Source organism: Oratosquilla oratoria, chromosome 9 (assembly GCF_046742065.1).
Source record: "Oratosquilla oratoria isolate Oo_2021 chromosome 9, ASM4674206v1, whole genome shotgun sequence".
NCBI classification, from domain to species: domain Eukaryota; kingdom Metazoa; phylum Arthropoda; class Malacostraca; order Stomatopoda; family Squillidae; genus Oratosquilla; species Oratosquilla oratoria.
In genome coordinates, this window is record NC_134785.1 from 9,298,619 (window position 1) to 9,322,159 (window position 23,541).

General features: G+C 41.1%; 1 protein-coding gene across 8 annotated transcripts in view; it reads right to left on the minus strand.

The window, feature by feature from the left end:
- LOC143028168 (uncharacterized) overlaps nt 1–22,462 on the minus strand; it is a 40,132-nt gene extending 17,670 nt beyond the window's left edge. Inside the window, exons 1-10 of one of the 8 annotated variants that reach the window (XM_076189901.1) lie at nt 22,371–22,462; nt 19,854–19,940; nt 13,781–13,931; nt 13,150–13,274; nt 11,253–11,410; nt 8,695–10,128; nt 7,760–7,859; nt 3,991–4,044; nt 3,427–3,507; nt 2,381–2,413 (exon numbers count right to left, since the gene is read on the minus strand). In XM_076189901.1, coding sequence (XP_076046016.1) covers nt 2,381–2,413; nt 3,427–3,507; nt 3,991–4,044; nt 7,760–7,859; nt 8,695–10,128; nt 11,253–11,410; nt 13,150–13,274; nt 13,781–13,931; nt 19,854–19,937 — 2,220 coding nt within the window. In that variant the 5' untranslated portion in view covers nt 19,938–19,940; nt 22,371–22,462. Of the gene's footprint in view, nt 1–2,353; nt 2,414–3,399; nt 3,508–3,990; nt 4,045–7,759; nt 7,860–8,694; nt 10,129–11,252; nt 11,411–13,149; nt 13,275–13,780; nt 13,932–19,853; nt 19,941–22,370 lie in introns of all 8 variants that reach the window. The other 7 variants (XM_076189899.1, XM_076189900.1, XM_076189898.1 and 4 more) reach the window with 7 other exon arrangements.
- Nucleotides 22,463–23,541: the final 1,079 nt, after the last annotated feature.

Sequence of the window (23,541 nt, forward strand, 5' to 3'; positions counted from 1 at the left end):
TCAACAGCATCACACTATCCAACACTAACACTACACGCTCTCACGCAGCAATAATCACAACAACAGATAATCTACCCTCAAACAGACAACAAGCAAACGCACTCATACGTCATTTTGCACAGACGAGCCATCTTACATCTCACCCTGACGACCGACGCACCATTCGACGTAAGAAAGACTTTCCCACAGACTCAGACTATACACCCTTCATAGACAGTCAGACAAAACTCATAATGCATAGTCTCAAGCACTCATCTGCCTGTGGCCCTGATAACATAAGCAACATCCACCTAAAACACATTGGACCACAAGGTATACACGCACTCACAAACATTGCAAACTACAGCTATTCACACAACACAATACCCGACATCTGGAAGCATGGTAAAATAATCACCATTCCAAAACCGAACAAAGACCCAACAATCCCAACATCGCACCGCCCAATCACACTTCTCTGCACCCCCTCTAAAGTCATTGAACGCCTAATACTTAAACTTGTCACACCATATATTCCCCTTGCTGACTCACAACACGGTTTTAGGCCACTACACTCCACAAACACTCTTCTGACAAACCTCACACAAAGAATTTTAGATGGCATCAATTCAGATAGGCCCCACCACAGAACACTTCTTATAACATTGGACATTAGTAAAGCTTTTGATGCTATCCCCCGCCACAACCTAACAAATAAAATATATAACACAGACATGCACAATAACACCAAAAGATGGCTGGCCAATTATCTGGCAGGCAGGAATGCTCATGTGTCATATAATGGCCAATCATCGCACATCAGAAACATTAAGAACGGAGTACCACAGGGCTCAGTTCTATCCCCCACATTATTTAATCTATACATGCATGACTTACCCACGCCAGACACCTCAGAAATACAAATCTCTTCCTACGCAGACGACATAACAATCACATGCACACATCGTAACACAGACAAAGCTGCAGAAATAATCCAGCCTTACCTTGACACACTCAACACATGGCTCATCACAAACAGACTCAAAATAGCTCCAACCAAATCTACAGCAACACTTCTCACCAACTGGACAAAAGAACACAAATACATACCTCATCTCTACATCAACAACACTCTAATACCACACACAAACACACCGAAAATTCTTGGTGTAACATACGATACATCCATGTCTTTCAAACAACACCTCACAAACATAAAAAACAAATGCACACCTAGACTTAACGCACTTAAGTCAATCACTGGAACAACATTTGGACAAAACAAAGAAACTAATATAACAATATACAAACAATGCATACGCTCAGTGATAAATTATGCGAGTCCTGCATGGGCTCCTAATCTCAGTGAGACACACCACAACACCCTTCAAATCATACAAAACAAAGCCCTAAAAACAATTACAGGCTGCACAAATACATCACCTACAGACCATTTACACCATGAAACAAAAGTCATCAAAGTCAAGGACCACCTCGACATGAGAGGCACACAAACACTTGCTGCAGCCACCACAAACACATCACACCCGCTACACTACATAGCAGAACACCCACACACACCAAGAAACATTAAAACTACACCCAAAGACCTTTATTACACACAAATACTCTCTTCTCTTCCTCCACAACCACCAAATACCAGCCTCCGGAAACATATTCATAATCATATCACTCACCGCTTCATTACCACACTGAAAGACAACACACTGCTGCATGCCAGACCCCCTGATATCCACCCTTCTGAATCCTCTCTCCCACGTAAGGACAGAGTCCACTTGGCCAGACTGCGATGCGGTCACCACCCAGCACTTCTAAGCTACCAGAAGAGGCTGGACGACCGTGTTGTGAACAGCTGCCCAGGATGTAACACTTCACCCCATACCATACAACACATAATGGAAGACTGCATTATACACAATCATGCACGCAAACAACACAACATACACTCTATAAAGGATTTGTGGGAAAACCCAGTTTCGGCTGTGGCCTTCCTTGGGGAGACGGGACTGCTCGGACAGACAGTCTAGGGAACGACAACAACAACAAAAAAATCAAGGGCTTCTTTCCCCCTTATAAGGGAAGTAGCCAACCCAAAGGCATGAAGCACCCACTCCCATCCATTCCACCATTTCCCTTGTTTCCTTTCATCTTTAAGCTCCTCGTGGACGTAGGGTCATCCCTGTCTCCTGCCCACTGCCTTGGGGGTCAGAAGATATGCAACAAGACACATCACATCCACAGCAGGACAGCTTCACTTAATTGGCATCCCCACCCTCATAACACATAACATACATCAATATTATAAACTACTCTACAACTAAAAAGAAAAAGAAAAAATGGGGCAGTACTTTACCCTATCTTTTGAATACGTTGGAGTCACCTTAGCTAGATTTAATCTTGGTCTTCCACCAGTCTGTTAAAAAAAATATATATACATTTTATCATAAATCAACTGCTTCTTGAAATTCATCACAATTATCATTAACGTGTTTCATTCCTTACAAAAAAATAAATTACATCATGTCAATTCTTTGGTCAAGTGCTTCCTAACAATTCTCTTTATTTTTTCTTAACAGTAATTTATTCCATTCTGAGCTATGATAGAACAAAATCATAGGTATCCACATTTGAAATTAAAAAATTCCAGAGATACACAAATCAATCCAGACCAATACAGCATTATGTATATCATATTTTTTCATCTCCAAAAGTTCCACCAAACCCTGTTACAATAATTTCTATCCAACAGCACCAACACCATAAAATACATCAATACTTACATATTTTGCTAACATCAATTCCAGTACAATTACAAGGGCATTAGTCTCTAAATGTTTACAAAATACTACAAATTATGAAGCCCCTTCCCCCATTTCTATGCTGTACATTATAACCCTCAATGCCCCCCCCATTTCTTTTATCACACACTATGTAGTCCCATTACTCTTCCATATTTCATCATCACCACTGCATCTTCCACTTCTTTTTGACTAATCTGCATTTCACTCATTTCTATTTCTATTTCTCATTTCACCTCATCCCCATCACAGACATTTCAACTTGCATCATCATCCCCTTTAAGCCCTACTCTGGCTTTACCCAGACAATAACAAAGTACCTCTTTCTTGGGTGACTTATGGGCCAATCTGGCACCCTGTAATGATTACCTAAGAATAGTGGGTCTCCTACGAGACAGCTCTTTCAAGTACTCATTCCATATTTCCACAAGACAAATAACAATGCCAACAAATAAAAAGAAAAGCTTAGGTCAACAACTATATACTGTGCTACCTTTGACCAAAAGTCTACCCTACTTGAAAAATTACTAGACTTATAAGATTCAATTCCCTTTTCAAAGCAAATCCAAATATGTCCTACTACCCCCATAAATCCTCCAACCTTATGTAATGAAGAGTTTTTGTTCACCCTTTCAGCTTCAACAGTTGTAGCAACAACTATGGCTTTTTTCAGACTTCTACGAGCTGCACGCTGAGTGGAAGATTCCCTCTAACAGGAAAGAATTGCTTTCAATAATGCGGTGTTGCAGGATACAGAACAGAAAGTAACAATACTCATACCAATGAAAACCCTACAAGTATATAATACTACAGCTTGAATGATGTGCATCATTTTCTTTGACACAAATAACTTGAAAACTGTAGTTTATTTCCTTAACACATAATTATAAAATTGAGTTTCTCTTTCCACAACAAGGGGCATGGCTACAAGAACAAAACAACCTTTGACAATCTGTCCCACAATTTTTATCTCATCTTATAAGCAATATGAGTACTTTGGAATTGAGATTTTAAAAATGTGGGATCAGTCACAGTTCTGCAACTCATACTTTGCTACAAGATAAATTTCAATCTCTTCTTCCTCATCTTGCCCCCCATCTCACCCCACCCTCATCTTCCTTGCAGCTTCTTCACTTCCCTTTGTTCATTACTACAAGTTCCCAAGGTGCCAGAATAGTGCAAAACAACTTACCCTTGGCACACTCTCTTTAGAGTGACGTGTGGCTCTTGCAGGTGATTGTGTAACCTAAGGCAAGAGAAACACAAGTAAAACTACAAACAAATACACAAGGTGAACGAAAAATTATTGGGAGAGGGAGAGGGAGGGAGGGAGGGAGGGAGGGAGAGAGAGAGAGTGGGGGGGAGGGGGGAAGAGGGAGGGAGATGGGAAGAGGGAGGGAGGGGGAGAGGACAACAGAGGGAAGGAGACACAGAAAAATAGGCAAAGACTGAGACGGAGAAAGACAAATAAAGACATACATATGCCAAAGGCTTTTTCCCACTTACAAGGGAAGTAGCCAAAAGACAAAGGCATAAAACCACTCCCAGCCATTCCATTCCCCACATACTCCACTCCCAACCCTCTTATCTTGGCTCCTGGATGACAGGTCATCCCTGCATCTCGCTCACTGCCCTGGGTCAGAAACAGTGTTGCAAGACACAGCACATCCACAGCAAGGCTGCTTCATTAAATCAACGACACCTCCCTCTCTGTCCTCTCATGCAGAAATGGAAAGGATGGGGATAAATCCCTTCGGGCTGTGTCAATTTATTTTTCACATACTCCCTCACCCCCCTCATGTATCACAGCATCATCTAAGCACAAATATTCTCCATTCAACCCAATCTTCTGTCCTCTTCCATCCTTCCTCAAAAGACACTCCCCTCTTTCTTGATGCCCCTTTTACCCCATCCATCGCTCTCATCCTTGGTCAACCCCTCATGTTCACTCCTTCCACACCGCTTTTACTAATCTTTCTTCACTCATTCTTTCCATGTGTCCAAACTCCAAACCATCCCAATACTCTTTCACCAACCCTACCTCCCAACTCCCTTTCCACACCAGTTCTCCTCCTCACCTCCTCGTTTCTCATTCTATCTGGCCAAGTAAACCCTATCATACTTTTCAGGGACTTCATCTCAAACACATTCAAACTCCTCCTGTACAGTCCTGTCGGCACAATCCCTCCTTCATACAAACTCCTCTTAGCATCCATTCCCAAATGTCTATTTCTCATTACTTTTTAATCCCCTAAGGCATTTACTTGCTTCTCTCAATTAACAATCTACCTCCACTTCCATTCCTCCCTTTCCCACCACATTCACACCCAAGTATCTAAAACTATCCACTTCTCCAGTCTCTCTCCCTTAATACCACCTTTCAGTTTACTGCCACTTCCTCCCCTTGTACATCTCATTGTCTTACTTTAACCCACATTTATCTTTAACCTACTTCTTTCACACACTTTCCCAAATGCTGTCACTAGCTTCCTCAATATCTCCTCTGTTCCTGCTACAAGTGCAGTGTCAGGAGCTTATCTCCCACTTTTCTCCATTTTGTTTAATCACCTCCAATCCCTGCCCCATTACTCTTGCATTTATCTCTTGCACAACCCCATCCATGTATAAATTGAACAGCCAAGGCACGGAAATACATCCCTGGCAAAATCCCACCTTTACCTCACACCACTTGCTCTCTCCATTTCTGATTCTAACACAACCTCTACTACTCTCATAAAAACTCCTGACTGCTCTTAAAAGCTTTCCTCCTATCCCATGTATCTGTAATACCTCCCACAGTGCTTTCCTGTCTATTCTGTCATAAGCATTTTCCAAATCCATAAAGTCCCCCCCCACCCAAAAAAAAAAAAAAAAATCCTTTACTTAAAGCTTTCTCATATTTGTCTAACCACAAAAATCTGATCCATGCAACCCCTACCTGTCCTAAACCCACACTGTTCCTCACCAATTACTCCCTCTGTTCCTCTCCTAACCTCTCAATCTAAACCTTCCCAACTACACTTAAACTGATCCCTCTGAAAATACTACTCACACTTGTCCCCTTTTCCCCTTGTAAAATTGAACAATACAGGCACTCTTCCAGTCCTCTGACACTCAACCTTCTTTTAGACACACATTAAACATCACCAGCCAGTCCACCATCATTGTACCTCCTTTTTTTAGACATTCTGCACAGAATGACACCCATCCAACCCAGGTGCCTTACCTGCTCTCATCATCTTAACCCCTTCAAGACGTGCGATGTTGCGTCATAATACTCGCATTATAAAAAATAAAGTCACTGCTCTATCACTCATTCTCTTTCACCCGTGAATTTTTATAACAATAGAAAATATGATGAAGCCAGTTTACAGAGTATGTGGGTCACGCAGGTACGACTACAATAAATATAATCAAGACGCCGACGTCGGCATCCTCGTGTACCTACTTGCTCCTCATGACGCCTACATAGGCATCACCGTATGGTAGGGGTTAACCTCTTCACTCCGGGGCACATCGCACGTCTGGCAGCATTAGCTGCCCGACGTGTGATGTTGCGTCATAATAATCACATTATAAAAAATAAAGTCAGCGCTCAACTGTTCGTTCTCTTTCACCCGTGAATTCTGATAACTATAGAAAATATGATGAAGCCAGTTTAAAGAGAATGGAGGTTACGTAGGTACGACTACAATAAATATAATAAAGACGCCGATGTCGGCATCATCGCGGACCCACTTGCTCTCATGACGCCTACATAAGCGTCACCGTATGGAAGTGGTTAACAACTGCCTTCACCTCATCTTTCCTTATTTCTCCTCCATTTTCACTCATCACCGTAATTTTTTTAGCCTTTCCCACTACAACTACCTTTCCCTCCCTATCCTCCTTCACATTTAGCAACTCCCTAAAATACTCTGCCCATCTTCCTCTTACTACCATCTCTTCCATTATCATCTCTCCATCTGCACCTTTTATTTTTTCTTCTCTACTTGATTTGCCTCCTCTTCCTATCTTAATTTCTTTCCAAAACATCTTTTTATTACTTTCAAAATTTTCTCTTACCCCATTTCACATCTGCTCTCCTCTTTTACTCCTTTATCTTATGTTTTACTTCTCTTTTCTTTGTACCTCTCATATGATTCTCTCATCCTATCTTGTAACTAATCTGTGAAAGCTCACTTCTCTTCTACAACTTTCTTTGCTTCCTCATCCCACCACTCATTACCCTTCTTTCTATTTCCTCCTTGTTCCACACTCCATCTTTGCACACCTTATTACTTCCTCCTTGAACCATCCCCATTCCTCCTCCACTCCTAGTTCTACTCTATCTTTCATTCACTCCCACTCTTCCCTCAGCTTCTTGTACTCCTCCTTTTCTTTCTCATTTAAGCAGTTCACTTTGAGCACCTCCCTACCTTCTGTCTTCTTCCTTTCTCCATTTATCCACTCTCAACTTACCTTCCACCAAAAAATTATCTGATATTCCCCCACTCTCCTCCCCTTAGAACATGTACATCCTCAGTTCTTCATACTATTCTCCTGGTTACCACTATATAGTCAATCAATACTCTACCACCCTCTCCCATGTGTACTTATGCTCAACTTTCTTCCTAAACAGTCAATGAATGCTCTATCTACCACCCTCTCCCATGTGTACTTATGCTTGACTTTCTCTCTAAACACTGTTTTTGCTATCATCAACTCTCTAGACACATCTCCACCATCAACTCTCCACTATGATTCTTTCCTGGAACTCCACATATCCTAACCACTCCATCTATTGGTTCATTTCCTACCCTAGCATTAACCCATAACCCCATTTTATTTCTAAACATTCTTATGGAGACATGTTAAGTATCTGATTCATAAACCACCTTACTAGAGCACAGCCCATTACAAAGTTGATCAATATTAACACAAAGTGGCATGAAGACCTTGAGGGCACTGATCAAGCTTACTTGAATATCCTGAAGGTGCATCTCTTCCACTTCTCTGGCACTGCCTATATGTTTCTGGTAGGCCACTGCCATCTCCTTCACCATGCCTTTACCCTTGGTTCTGCAGCAAAGTAACAACAAAATTAGCATTAAAGAAAAAAAGAGAGAGAAGAGTGCATGAAGTATGCAGTGGAGACACAGAGGGAAAAGAGGAGGAGGCAAGGAAGTTGGGGGAGCATAATAGGGAAGAAAGCAGTGAAAGAAAGGAGATTAGGGATGGGGTAAAATGAGAAAAGCTGGATAAGGCAGACAAATGTGATATGTCCAATGGAAGAATGGGGTTCCAGCAAAAGAGAATACCAAGATATGTTAGGGAACACAAGGCAAGTACAAGAGAATAAAGCTCTAGAAAGAAAACTGAGATGGAGGAAAATACATACATACATACATATACCAAGGCTTTCCCCCCCTTACTAGGGAGGTAGCCAAAAAGGAAAAGGCATAAAATCATTCCCACCCATTCCATCACCTGAATACACTCCACATCCCTCCCATCTTAGCACCTCCTAGATGACGGGTCATCCCTGCACCCTGTCCACTGCCCTGGGTCAGAAGCAGTGTTGCAAGACACAGCACATCAACAGCAAGGCCGCTTCATTAAATCAGCGACCCCCCCTCTCCGTCCCTCCATATAAAGGAGAGGACGGGGAGAAATCCCTTCGGGCTGCATCAAAATTTTGCTCACACACTACCTCACCCCCCATCCATTCCACCTCATGCATCACAACATCTTCCATATACAACCATTCTCCATTCACCCCTGTCTTCTATCCTCTCCCGTCCTTCCTCAACAGATAATATCTAGACTAAATCTAGAGACTGCAGTGAAGGTAGTCTATTTTCACAAAGCATAGTTCCTTGTCCTTAATAATACATAATAATACAGAGGAACTTACAGGGTAAATGGTCTGTGCTCAAACTTTGTAGGAGTCCTGATTCTTACTGGAGAGGAGGTATCTGACTTAGGAGTGCAACAATCACGAGAGAAACTACCCCTGTTGTTTGTGCTGGCTGATTTTGTAGGTGAGGGTGTAGTAGCAGAGACAGTGTTTGCCAGTTGACGGACTTTGGAACGAGTCATTCTTCTTGGTGGAACTACTTCCTGCACTGCTGTGGACCCATTCTGTTTATTGGAGCACTCTGCAGTTGCCTGAACTTTGCCTTCGTTTTCTGATTCTTCAGATGAGGCTCCACCACTACATATAGCACTATCTTGGCTCTGTGAAGCACCTGACTGGTTTTCAAGCCGTTTCTGTTTTGTTCTAGTTGATCTGACAGGACGATTATTGGCACCCTCACTAACTTTCTTCTTTGTTCGAGTAGATCTTGCCTTGGGCATCTCCTCTGGAGGGTGCATATCTTCCATTTTCTCCTGTTCTGTTAGATTAGATTCTTTGGTTTCATCATTTGCAGTCTCTGTTTTAGAACTTGGAAGATCAAATGATGGAACGGCTACATGATCTTCTTTCATCTTCATTTCTATACTCTGTGGAGAATGTCTTAACTTGGATCGTGTTAGCCTCATCTTTTTCACAGGTTCATTATCTGATGTTGTTGCCACTGCATTTCTCGTCTTGGTACGAGTTGTCCTGCCCACCCTCTCAGGCTTACCATCCACCTCTCTTTTATCAATATCTTCACACTCCATTTCAGCAGGGACAAATCCATTTTTGACTTCAGTATCTTCGTCCTGATTTTCTGATTCTGTTGCACCGATGCTGGCTGTGGATTTCTTGTCTGTCTTGGTTTCATTATTCACAACTACATCAGAACCTAGTTCTTTCATGTTAACATCTGGGACTTCTGACTTCACCTCTTTAACAGAAGGGTCTTCATCAGTATCTGGAGCAGAGTCTGGCTTTTTAGGGGCATCAGCTTGTTCTTCAGAAGTCTTATGTTTGTTTAATGTCTCAGGCACAACCAAGTCTGTGGTAACTGTCACATCTGTTACTATTACATCCTCTTCAGTATCGCTATCAAGTTTCAATGGGGAAGATACAGTGTCATTAAGAGTGGGCATTTCAGCAGGTTTATCATTCACAACGGTACTAGTCTTTTTCTCTTGGGAGCTGGAGTTCTCCTTAGCTTTTGATTCCTTCTGAATCTCCAAAGAATCCTCATTATTGTTCTTTGTTGCCAAAGTTGCTCCTCCTCCACTATCTTCTAAAACTACAACCGGCGAATATTTGGTAATTTTTTCATCCATATATATTTGTTCTTTAGATCTACTTCTCTTTGCAGGTCCTTCAGTTCCTTTCTTGGGGCATTCCATTGGTGGGGCCTCATGCTCATCAATCTCCATCTGTTTCTCTTCATCAGTCTTAATAGGTCTGAAATAAAGAAATAATTAAATAAATAAAATTAAAATAGATGTACTTTTGTACACTATTACCAGCAAACTAAGACATAAGAGGCAGCCTCACCTCTCTCACCCCCATCATACATCCCTTTCATTCATTCCTGATCCATGTGAAAATTGTACTTTATTACTTCCCCAGCTGCCTTCTGGCATATGCTCCTCACCTTCTACAGTTGGTTTTCAAAACAATATTCAAAAGTCTACAAGTTGACTGCATAGGTGATGGGCCTTCAAAGTTGCCCCTCATAACCTTGATGGCAAACCATCTTTAGATGTTAGATTCAAAGGTTAGGCAACCAACAGATTAACAATGAATTCTACAATATTAGCACAATTTTTCAGTTTCTAAAACTAAATTGCCTTACAATAATAATGACTGCAGCTTTGAATTTCTATCTATCTACCAAGGGCTTTTCACCCCTTATCCATGAGGTACCCTAGTCAAAAGGCAACCCACTTCCACCCATTCCACGATTTTATTCTTCCATTTTGAATTTGATGCTTTGACTTCCACTGACTCAAAACCCAATCCCACAGGAGCCTGTAACTGTCCTTCTTACCAGGAAAAAACATAGGACTGACATCTGTATTTTATTAGTATGAATGTTTGTCACCTGCTGTTAGAATAATGAATAAAGCAGGTGTTAATTGTCAGCTCTCCATGAGTGAAAAAGTGGAGGAAAGACCCAGGTGGGGATGTTAGTAGGACATGAAGGGGAATGGCAGGATAATGAAAATGTTACAAGAAACAAATATCTGGGATGAGTGCAAAGAAAAGGTTGTATGGAGTAATTGGGTTTCTTGGATGGGTTCGTGATTTAACTTGCCAACTCATCCCTGTTTCCATCTACAGTATTTTCACCCTCCAGCCAACTCATTTTCTACTATAAGTTCTACTATCTCACTGTATTTATGGTGCAGATCTTGCAAGTAAACCACCTTACACCTCTACCTGCTCTTGGAATAGGTGCCAAAGATGTCATACACACTCATCTCCTCCCACTTCAACCTTTCATTCAAGAGTGAGGGGACAAGTGTGTCGTCAGCCAGAGAAGCGAGTGAGCAAGGAAAAGAAGAATGGGGGCTGATACTTACTCATTTTCTTGTGATTTTTCCATTGAACTGAATTTCTTCTTTTTGTCACTATAATTCTTTTCTGCAGTACTCTCTGTATCTGTGAAGCTTGGCCTTCTCTTCTTGGCATGCAAGTTAGACATTTCCTTAAGATTTTCCTTCATCTTCTGGGCAGCAATCTAGTCAAACAAAATGCAAAAAAATATTAATTGAAAACACAAGTCAACATTTGGTGTACTATCTTAAAGTTATACCAATTAAAAGAACAAGTACCAAACTGTAAATCAATACCACAAACAAACAAAGTGCATGAAGTATCCAAGTACTGCTTCATTAATCAAATAACTGGGTGGAACCACTTTTAAAGGTACATATATACATACATACATACATATACCAAGGTTTTTTCCCCCCTTACAAGGGAGGTAGCCAAAAAGAAAAATGCATGAAATCATTCCCACCCATTCCATTCCTAAATACACTCCACTCCCTCTTATCTTAGCACCTCCTGGATGACGGGTCATCCCTGCACCCTGTCCACTGCCCTGGGTCAGAGGCAGTGTCACAAGGCACAGCAAGGCCGCTTCATTAAATTGGCGACCCCCCTTTTAAAGGTAACATTACATACATACATATACCAAAGGCTTTTTCCCCCTTACAAAGAGGGTAGCTAAAAAGAAAAAGGCATAGAAATCACTCCCACCCATTTCATTTCCCATACATTCCACTCCCCTCCACCCTCCTTCCTATCTTGGCACCTCCTGGATGACGGGTCATCCCTGCATCCTGTCCACTGCCCTGGGTCAGATGCAGTGTCGCAAGACACAGCACATCCACAGCAAGACCGCTTCATAAATTTGGCGACCCCCCCCTCTCCATCCCCTCATGCAGGAGAGAAGATGGGGAGAAATCTTTTCGGGCTGCGTCAATTTTTTTCTCATACATACTTCCTCACCCCCCCATCCCCCACCAACTCCCCCTCATCCATATACAACCCTTCTCCACTCACCCCTATCTTCTGTCCTCTCCCGTCCTTCCTCCAGACATTCCTCTCTTTTGTAAAGCCCCTTTCACCCCATTCATCCATCTCATCCTAGGACGTCCCCTCATATTCACTCCTTCCACCTCCACCTTCTACACTTCTTTTACTAATCTTTCTTCACTCATTCTTTCCATGTGTCCAAACCATCCCAATACTCTTTCATCAACCCTATCTCCCAGCTCCTTTTCCAACCCTGTGCTCCTCCTCAACTCCTCATTTCTCACTCTATCTAGCCTAGTAACCCCTATCATACTTCTCACATTTCATCTCAAACACATTCAAACTCCTTCTCTCTTCCTCTTTCATGTTCCATGTTTCTGCCCCATACATTGCTGTTGGCACAATCACTCCTTCATATAACCTCCTGTTAGCATCCATTCCCAGATGTCTATTTCTCATTACACTTTTTAAAATATTAAACATTAATCACTTCACTCCGGGCCAAAATCTCGGGGGCAGCATTAGCTGCCAGACATACGATGTTGCGTCATAATACTCGCAACATAAAAAATAGTCACCGCTTATATCGATCGTTCTCTCTTTCACCCGTGAATTTTGATAACCATAGAAAATGTGATGAACCCAGTTTAGAGAGTATGTCAGTTGAGCAGGGACAACTACAATAAATATAATCAAGACACCAATATGGCAGCCTCGCGTATCCACTTGCACCCCATGCCGCCTACGTAGGCGGCACCGCATGGAAGGGGTTAAAATATGAGAAAACATACGAGTACTTTTAGTTTTATAATAAAGCTTTCAATATTTACAGTAGATTTATTTGCCCTTCATATTCTTCAGAAGTTAAATATCATTCTGTTTATGAGAACACATTATTTACTAACTAAATTCAGGTCAGTGTCTACTGCTACTCACCCTGGAGGCAGCCCTCCCTCTCCTTGGTGGAGATGGCTCTGAAGGTACTGGAATGTTTTCAAAGCTCCCAACAAGGGACTTCTTAGCTGCTGGTGATCTTGTCTCGGGATCATTTTCATCACCATCTACAAAATACAGATTAATCTTAGTGTTATTGACATTAGTCTTATTTCTAATTTACATGTTACCAAAATCAGACATATGGGACCAACAATTGGTAAATGGATGTGGTGACCATGCAAGATGGTCATCGGACAGAATCGTCCCCCTACCACCCATCTTCAAAAGCAATCAACACCCACACTACCCGAAGTCTTGGCCTTGAGGGATTGAAACTAGGTTTCTGGACCTGACCAAAGATATACATAATTTTTTTACAACTTCCTCAATCTTTCCACCAAAGGAGACTTGACAATTGGCTACTGCTCCCTTTCTATTACTTCTATAAGGCAAGGATACAGGAACAGTCTAATAATTTTACTAGAAATCTATGGGAGAGCCAACGAAATGTTGCTAGCCACTGGGGTTGCAGGTTTTCAATTAGTGAAATTTAAGGTAACAATTATCATTATATAAACAATAAAATGATGAAGAAATCTATAGCATTGAAACCGTCACTCAGTTTACACACCTTCTCCAATAGTCTCCACTCCATTTTTAGAGGCCTTGATATCTCGAGCTCGCTTTGCACTTGGAGTCTTTGGAAGCAAAGTTTCAGGTCCTCTATCTTGAAGGGCTTTTCTAAATTCGACCACTATCTCCTCCAACCATAAAAAGTTACTCTGTAATATCAAAAGGAGAATCAGTGATTTCTGGTTAGTGAGTACAAAAGAAGTACACCATAAAAGAATATCTTACACAGTACAGGTACAAATATCATTCTTTGGAGAATTTATGGATGTTCAGAAGTTATGGTTCCATTTTACATGGGAAAAGGGGACAAATGTGGGTGTAGCAGTTTCAGAGGTATCAGTTTGTTGGAAGGCTTATGGATTAGGAGCAGAACACAGAGAGTAATTGGTGAGGAACAGTGTAGGTTTAAGAAAGATAGGGATTGCAAGGATCAGATTTTAGTAAGGCAGATATATGAGAAAGCTTTAGCAAAAAGTAAGGATGTCTTGTGGGTCTTTATGTTTTTGGGAAAGGCTTATGACAGGGTACACAGGAAGGCACTGTGGGAGGTCTGCAGATATATGGGATCAGGGGAAAGCTGTTAAGGGCCGTCATGAGTTTTTACAATAGTAGTAGAGCCTGTTAGAATTAGAAATGGTGTGAGTGAGTGGTTTGAAGTAAAGGTGGGGCTGCGTCAGGGACGTGCCATGTCACCATGGCTATTCAACGTGTACATGGATGGGGTGGTACGGGAGGTAAATGTGAAGGTAGTGGGCAGAGGATTGGAAATGCTTAAAGAAAATGGAGAAAAGTGGTAAGTGACCCAATTGTTGTTTGCTGATGACACTGTTTATGGCAGAGTCAGAGAGAGAAATTATATAAAGGTAGAATTTACAGTACTGCTATTGCAGCAGCGACAGAATCAAATGCTGGAGAGAAACACATAAGAAGTTTAGCAGAGCATTTTGCAGGAGAGAATGATAATGTAACCACTAAAATTGGGTGAATCAAAATATTTTTGGTCTGTAAATTTCAGAATACCAAAAATTTATGAAAAGTAAGTAAATACAGGAGGTTAATAGGGAGGAATAAGCAATGTAAGACTGATGTAAGTCTACAGATGAAGATTAACTCTTCAGTCCATTATGCATAGACTGATACAATATGAAGTCTTCCTAGTCACAAAATGTTATAATAACCAACATGTAACTTCACACAATTCTGGTATATTAAACATAGCATTCAAGTGATCAACTAGCTTATCAAGAGTGGCCTAATGGTATTTACATCATATACACACACAAAATCAGGAACAGTAAAACATATTAATGTCTACAGACTAACAAAGAAGGTCAAGGAGAGGGGATAAGGAGGATGAGGGTATACAATACCAGGAATATACTTTATACAAACATATACCAAGGCTTTTCCCCCCTTACAAGGACATGCATACATGCATGTAAGACATGTACATGCACACATACATAAATGAATATCTACATATATCAACCAAAGGCCCGAACAATCAATCTGTTGCTCCAGATCTCTCTTGCAGGACACACAACACCTCATACTACAATGTCCCACATTAACAATCCCTAAACAACAACACAATATATATTCCAAGTGATTTGAAGACCTACCCAGAGGCTGCTGCCAGTTATCTGAAGGCCATATGTCTTCTGCAAGAGACCAGGGGCAGCTGAATGATCTCTTGCAGGAGACCCAAAAATTCCCAGGTAACTGGCAACAGGCAGATTGGCCCATGTGTTGTCTGGCCTTGGCTAGGGTGGGGGCATTGTCGGATGAGATCACAACTACTAATAGCAGGGATGTTCTATTTCAGGGTTGCATCTGAGGCAGTTTGTTTCTGTGGCCAGGCCTACTCTCTGTAGGTATTGTTTTAATGTTGAATGATGACCTTCAAGAAGTGCAATCTTGAAGGCTAACACCCAGTCTCTGTAGCCTACCAGGCCTAAGATATCTATCAACTGTATTTCTTTTTCACATCTTTTTACACATGGAGAACTGACAACTGGAGACTACTACCCACCTCCTCCTCCTCTCCTAATATCAACTTTCAGATAATGACACAGAAACAGTTCCACAGCAATACAACACACACACATCAATCCAAAGTTTCTTCTCTAAATAACATGTGAGAGAACAAGAGGATGCTGCCAGCCACTGCATAGCTACAGGTTTTCCACTTCATGAATCTGAAGGCAACAATTATAAATTATATTATCTTTCCCTCCAGTTCTCTACATTTATTTCTACTTTCAGCACATTTTGCTCGTCTCTCCCCACTCGCTCCTTCTCTACACCCAAACCATCTCAGCATCCTTTGATCCACTCTATCTGCCAGCTCTTTTTCCATCCCTGTTTTGGCTCACCTCCACATTTATCATCCTATCCATCCTCATAACTCCCTCCATACTTGTTAAACACTTTATTTCACATTTTTTGACTCCTTTCTACCTTCTTCAAATTCCAAGTCTACATTATACACTGTCACTGGAACCACTCCCTCATAACTCCATGTTAGTCATTTGTAGTGAAATCTATACATAATTCTAAGTTTGCCATTTGTCACTTATTTCAGGTGTACTGATCATTGTATCCACACATAAATAATAAAGAAGCATTCCAAAGACTCTCAAGAGTTATATATGATCAGTACCTACACAAGTCTACCATAAGCATATCATGCCAGCCATCAAGTGCCCTGTGACAGACTACCCCTACTCCACAGATGATGTAGAGGTCACTCTAGCTATCACCCTCCCAAACCTCCATGCTAACAACCACGCCTCTTGGCCTTCTTCAAATGCAGCATCAGTACGAGTGGAACAGGCTTCATCCACAGATGCCTATTTCTATTAACCTCCTCAATATGAGTCAAATATTCACATGCACACCAAGTTGCCTGATGTTAGTTAAGGCAGTCCGTCGCTGATGACGAAGACGTCCTCTCTCTCCTGAAATTTCATAAAGTAAAACATTGGCAAGATCATTATCGATGTCACTGATGTATGCGCCGATGGCTCCTCAAGCCAAACTCTGAGGCGAAGCGCTTTCCACGTTGGACGTGGGATACCGTCCCCAGGTGGAAGAGGGTTTTGGGCCTGGTACTCATGCCTGCCGGTTCACTGGAGGTTTCCGGTAGCTGTGTGTTTTTCCTCGAAAGTCTCAGCTGCTTGCTTGATGGTTAAGCGCCAGGTACATCGGTCCGAGGCAAGGGTTTCCAGTTGGTTTTGTCCTATATCGCATTTTTTAAGGTTTCGTTTCAGCTGGTTTTTGAACCTATTCTTCTGTCCACCAGTCGCACGGGTCCCATCTCTAGGTTCATCATAGAGAACCTGTCGAGGGAGACGGTTTTCTGGCATTCGTATGACATGTCCAACCCAGCGCAACTGGCGGGTGATTATCATTGACTCTGATGTACAATGATGCATCACAATATGTGCATTACAAAATATAATTACTACTGTCATACTCATTCTCTCACCCTGAATAAATACAATATCACAGAAAACATGATCAAGCCTGTTCACAGAATACTGAGGTCAACAACTACAAAATAAATATAATCAGGAAGTCGACGCTGGCTTCCTTGTATACCTCACTCATGGCTCATGATGCATACTCAGGTGTCATCTTATAAAGAGCTTAACACTTCAGTCCCCAAGGACATTTACTCGTTTTTTTTTTTGCTCTACAATTCACCTCCACTCATCCTCCATTACCAGTTATTAAAGTGACCCCAATTACTTAAAAGCTCTCTACATCCTCCAGCCCTTCACCCTTTGAACTCAGCTTCAAACCACTACCACCATCACCCCTTGTACATCTTGTCACCTTTAGCCCATATTCACTTTCAGCTTTCTCCTCCCACACACCCTATCAAACTCCACTGTCACCAACTACTTCAGTCTCTCCTGAGACTCAACCACATGTGCAGCATTATCCACAAACAACTAGCTCACCCTCAACTTCCCTCGATTCACACTCACAAACTCCATACCCTTGCCTAGCACTCTCATGTTTACCCCCTTACCACCCAATCTGTAAACGTGTTGAACAACCATGGTAGTCTATTGTTCTTGTGTAAGAGAGGTGCTGACTTGTGATGGTGAAACAACAGAGGGTACTATGGGAGTGGTTCTCAACAGGAGGGCCATGGTACCATCTAGAATGTAAACTCAAACTATCTAAATATCGGCATCAACTAATCTAAAGCAGACAGAGAAAAGTGCTGTGCAAGAGTGTCCAAGATGTATCCCTCCATACTGTATAAGCTAATTCAGCTTGCTCCACAAAGGCATTTGCAAGAACTGGCAGCTGGAAAGCATTTTCAGTCATCTCATTGAGTTGCTACAAGACACTGTACAGGGTGACTGTTAATAAAAAATTTGTCAATTGCTTAACTACAATAAATTACATTGCAATTTCCTTCCTTTTCTTCTTGGACCATTTTTGTAAAATAGATTCAAATTGATAGAAAAACAGATGAATTTTTCATACCCATAACAAATACAAACACGTGTACCATATCTGATATTATTGGTGGGGGGGGGGGGGGCCACAGAGGATATTGATCAATTACTAGGGGCCACAGAGGATACTAATCAATTACTAGGGGCCACAGGGTGAAGACATATAAGAACCCCTGTACACCTAGGTCTCTTAATCCAACACTCACCAACTGCCATTTGTGCAGACGTGGCCCAGGACATAAAAACCCACCAATTCCCAAAGAGGGTTTATGTCCTGGGTCCAAACATCTGCACAAGTGGCTGTCGGTGAATGTTGGATTAAGAGACCTAGGTGTATTATGGTATTAAACATTTTGTAAGTGAGCAACCATCCTCTTTGAAAGGGTGATCAGAGCGAAGCCAGTACAATTAGAGGGAGAGTGATTTAAGTCACCACTGTTACAAATGTAGCGATACACTATGCTCATTTATAAAAGACAATTTGTAAGACAGAGGCAGTTGTTATAGATTATAAGGCTGTAAGTTTGTGCTTTATAATACAGTATAAGCTCTTTTAACCGGCACGAGTGGGACCAAAGACGTGCCGGAAAGGGGAAATCCCGGTTACGAGGAGGATTATTAAAAAAATACATTTATTGCCTTTATTCATAGAGTACTTAAATAAAATTCATTCAATGGCTTCCCTTTTGTTGTTTATTTATTTACCAGTATATTCATATTTATTTATCTTTATTTATTTTCATGAAATCACGTATGTCTCTTTGTTTAGAATGTTTCTCTGCATTAAAAATTCATTTTGGAGACAGGAAGAGACATCACGTCGTGAGTCCCCATGTAGGTGCACTGCTCTCTGCAAACTTGATAAATGTTGCCAATCCTTTAGCGGCATCCTTCCACATTACTCTTGGCTCTGGGTCATCTTCCTCTTCACTATCAGCCCGTTTCCTTACCACGCTTCTCCTCAATCACTGCCTGAATGATTTCGTCGTCAGTTAGTGTAGGGGTGATAGCTTCGTCATTGTCGACCTCCATCCACTCCTGAAGAGCTTCATCAGTGACGCTAAGCTCAGCACTACCACGCATATCCTTCAACTCAGCCATTACTGCCTTCCTTTGCTGTGGGTATGTGTTTGTGTGTTGAGAGAGTTGCTAATAGACAGTCGCACGCTTAACATCAGGCGTCTTATTACAGTGGGCACTGGGCATGACGGAGCGGCGGGATTTGTGGGAGATGGCGGGAAAGATGCGCGCTACCTCTGGCGGGAGTGCCGCGGGAATTTTAAATTTCATTTTTTCAAATTTTTATACAAAATTGTTATTTCCTCTTGAATAACATACCGGTTATAAGAAGGAGCCGGATACGAGAATAACAGATAAAAGAGCTTTTACTGTAGTAGGCTTGTGGCAGGAACACTACTTGCAGGTACCATCTCTGGTCCTACAGTAAATGATAAAGAATAGTGTAATGCAATGGGTTTAGTAAAAGATGGAGTGTTTGAGCCTAGGAATAGGGAAAACTGTAAAGCACTTATGAAGAAGATAAAGCAAACTTTTATTTTTCTTTATCAATACCAAGTGTACATTGATACTCACTTCCACTTCTTCCACAAATGGTCTACTCTTCTCCTGAACTTGCTGGCACAATTTTATGAGCAGCTCTTCCCCAGTACATGCCATCTCCTGCAAACAAAATAATGTAAATCAATAAACATCCTCAGAATTTTCTTGCAGAAGACCTGCAGCTTGTGGAAACCCATCCACATCCACTTGGTTGTCTTCTCGGGGAAGCAAATATGTTGTGATGTCTGAAATGGGTAAATGTCATGCAATCTTATAATAATACCTGTTGCCTCAAGTTTCAGACTAGAAACTTAAACCCCTAAGTGGCCAGCAATGTTCCTCAGGGCCTCCCATAAATCTATCTAGAATGTGAAATGTTGTATGCGCTATTAGTATGGGCCAATTTCTGTCACCTGCTTATAGTTGCAGTTGGAGGAGAGCAGTTTCCATAAGCCATTCTCCTTATGTGAAAATGTGGGAGGAAATATGGACCAAGTTGGTAAGAGATTTTGTCAGCACTACAAGTCTACAGCTCTAGGTGGTGAGTATGGTTTTGATTGGCAGCTAGCTGGGAGATCATTCCCTCTGACACCCATCTTGCAGAACCATCACATACAAGTAATTGTCATTGGTTGTTGGGCACCCAAGTAGCTATCACTGGTTGTCAGGCAAAGCAAGACTAGTACAGAGAGAGATATAGATTGGTGTTTGTGCTGTATTAATGTAGTACAATGTGGGGAGCTGTTGCCAGTTGTCAGCTCTCCTTGTGTGACTAGGTGAAGTAATTATAGATGAAGTTCATAGAGATCATGGGCCCAATCTGGAAATTCAGTGCCAGCCCTGGGGTCACACAGCCAGATGGATGCGAGAAAATTGAAAGATTTTGAAAACGGAAGACAATTTTCAGGGCTCGTCTTTCAAGGCACGCATTTTCACGCTCATGCCATAACGCACCTAAATTTGACATGAGCACTAAAAAATGCCTGCCTACGAAAAATTGGAGTTCAAATTCCACGTGCCTCAATGACTGTTTATCACAGAATGAAGCCAAGCATTGTGGTATATTCATCAAGTGGAAACCATTTAATATATTCCACTTATTACTGAGATAGGTAGCTCTCCTGTAATATTCATATGTAAGTATTTATATATAAATATATTGAATATATATTCGACACTACAGTAATAAAAATAAACTATAATAAAAGTTGTGATACTTAAGACAACAATACTACAATCATTGTAAACAATGACTGACTAATCCCAAGGCTCGAGTACTGCTGCCAGCTATGGTCTCCATACAAAGTACAAGAAATAGCCAACCTAGAAGCTATCCAGCATTCCTTCACTGCAAAAATTCAGGGAGTACAGCACCTAAACTATTGGGAAAGACTAAGCCAGTTAAAACTATACTCTCTGCAGAGAAGGGAATGGTATACAATTATTTATGTGTGGAAAATCCTGGAGGGCAGAGTGCCAAATGTGGGCATAGTGTCAAACTATCATCCGAGAAAAGGAAGACTGCTACATAAAGGGTACTCTCACTCTGTAACTGTAGGCTCCATACAAAGAGTGAGGACAATAAAACACAACTCCTTCACTCACAATGGACCTCGTTTGTTCAACTGCCTCCCAAGAGATCTCCGGGACCAGACAGATACTAGCCCGGAGACTTTCAAAAGAAAGCTGGACAAATGGCTGGATGGGTTACTAGACCATCCACTGATACCAGGATACCCCTATAGCCACCACAACATCCTGCCAGAAGCAGTACAGAACCAAGGACAACTTGGAACTTGCGGAAGCCGACTTCAGCCGTGTCATTAACAGACAAAATTACCGAAAGTATACCGAAAGTAAGTAATCAGTATTCCCATCAGTACTGAGTATGGCAGTACTCAGTAAACCCCTGCCATTTGGTAATAACTATCCTATCTGAACAAAACTCTGAAAATGACAGCAAACTTGGTAATGGTCTCATCTTAAATCACCATAACCATACCTCCAACAGCAAGACAATACTTGTGTAAACTGAATATCCTGATGAGGTTTCAAATTCCTTCTTAAATGAAACTAAAACTTAATGATCAATGTAACGTTCTTGAAGTGTTATTCTGCCCTGTTATTGATACAACTGAGATCGATCTCTACTACGGCCAGCCTGATCTCTTCCCTCCATGGTCCAGTGTAGTAAGCTGTTGGAGTTGAGCTTAGGTATCCTGGTACTCAACATCTTTCTGGCCACAAACCGAGCGTGTAAGATTTTCTCATTTTACGAACAATGTAAGCCATAATTTTTCAAGTAGAGTATTACATCTCACTAAAGATTTAAGGAATAATTCAGACGGCATTTACAATTAGGAAAATAAGGAATAAAAGTAATTTCATACTCCAAGTAAGATTTAAACATCCGTGCGGGTCGATCGGGAGGGCAAAGCTACATGGCGATTATTTCACCCAGTTTTCTGTGTATATCACGAACACATACGTTATATCTCATATATTGAGTATTTCCTACATACTTAAATTAAAAAATAAGCAATTACTCACTTCTTTATCGGTGGGATAAACCTTATATGTCAATGCATTTGTATCCCGAAATTTTCACGCGTACGTCACTTTGAACGACAATAACACTACCGTTTTAAACCGACCAATCAGCGTAGAGAGCATAGTCAAGCGAGAGTCTGATTTTTTCTTTTTATTAAAAGAATAATATAATTAAAGAGTACATTACTGGTATTATATCTATGATAATTTCATTACGCATATTGCATTAAAATCCAATTTGACTTAATTAAAGCTATGTACTTCGATGACGATAAGATATATAAATGTACTTATAATTCACTTTGACGATAGAATGTTTACAAAGGAAGACATAAACTAAAGCAATGTAAACAAGTTGAATTATTAAAAGGAATTTAGAATGCCTTCCTGTCTATATATATGATTTTGTACTTTCACTGAAGTTTATTACATAGCTAATAATTATCTCTGCTGCCATTTGAATATGGCATTAGCTTATATAGTATTTATTTTACTTCGTATTGTAACGAATTTTAGACAAATGTTGCTCTTGTGAATGCCAGACTACTTTGTTCAGTTTAAAGGGGGAACTTATACACAATAGAGAAGTCCTTTCTGTACCTGTTGTAAAATGTCTACATGTTAGCTTCCGCAATGCAATTTTATTCAGCTTTTGTGGCTATCCCATAATTGACACCTGTTCAGGGAGAAGTGCCACAGGAGGGGATAGACAATCTGATTGATTGCGAGTGAATCGTCTATGCATAGTTTACATATGTAATAGACATCTGCGTCGAAAGTGACTACCAATGGAAAATAAAAATGAAAGTAAGAATGTAGCAGTGTGTCCACATTCAAGGAAATTTACTGGATATAGGGATATTTTACCCCGTCGAGGAGAGTTTCAAGTTGTTTTTTTTTTTTTTTTTTACATTTTTTTTTACTGATATGTGTGTGGGCTGAGGTAAGAGGGCAGGGGAACAAAGCATCACTAATTGATACGTGCAATTCAGAGAAGTGATACCCCAGCCCAAGCTAAATTACACGACAATAATTTACATGACTATTATGGGCAGCCAAAAGCAACTATATTCATCAGCTGATATACAACTTCAATCATCCAGTCACATGGTATTCTTCACCAATCCTTACCTCAAATGTCAGCGCAAACGATTCATACACCAAGTTTGTG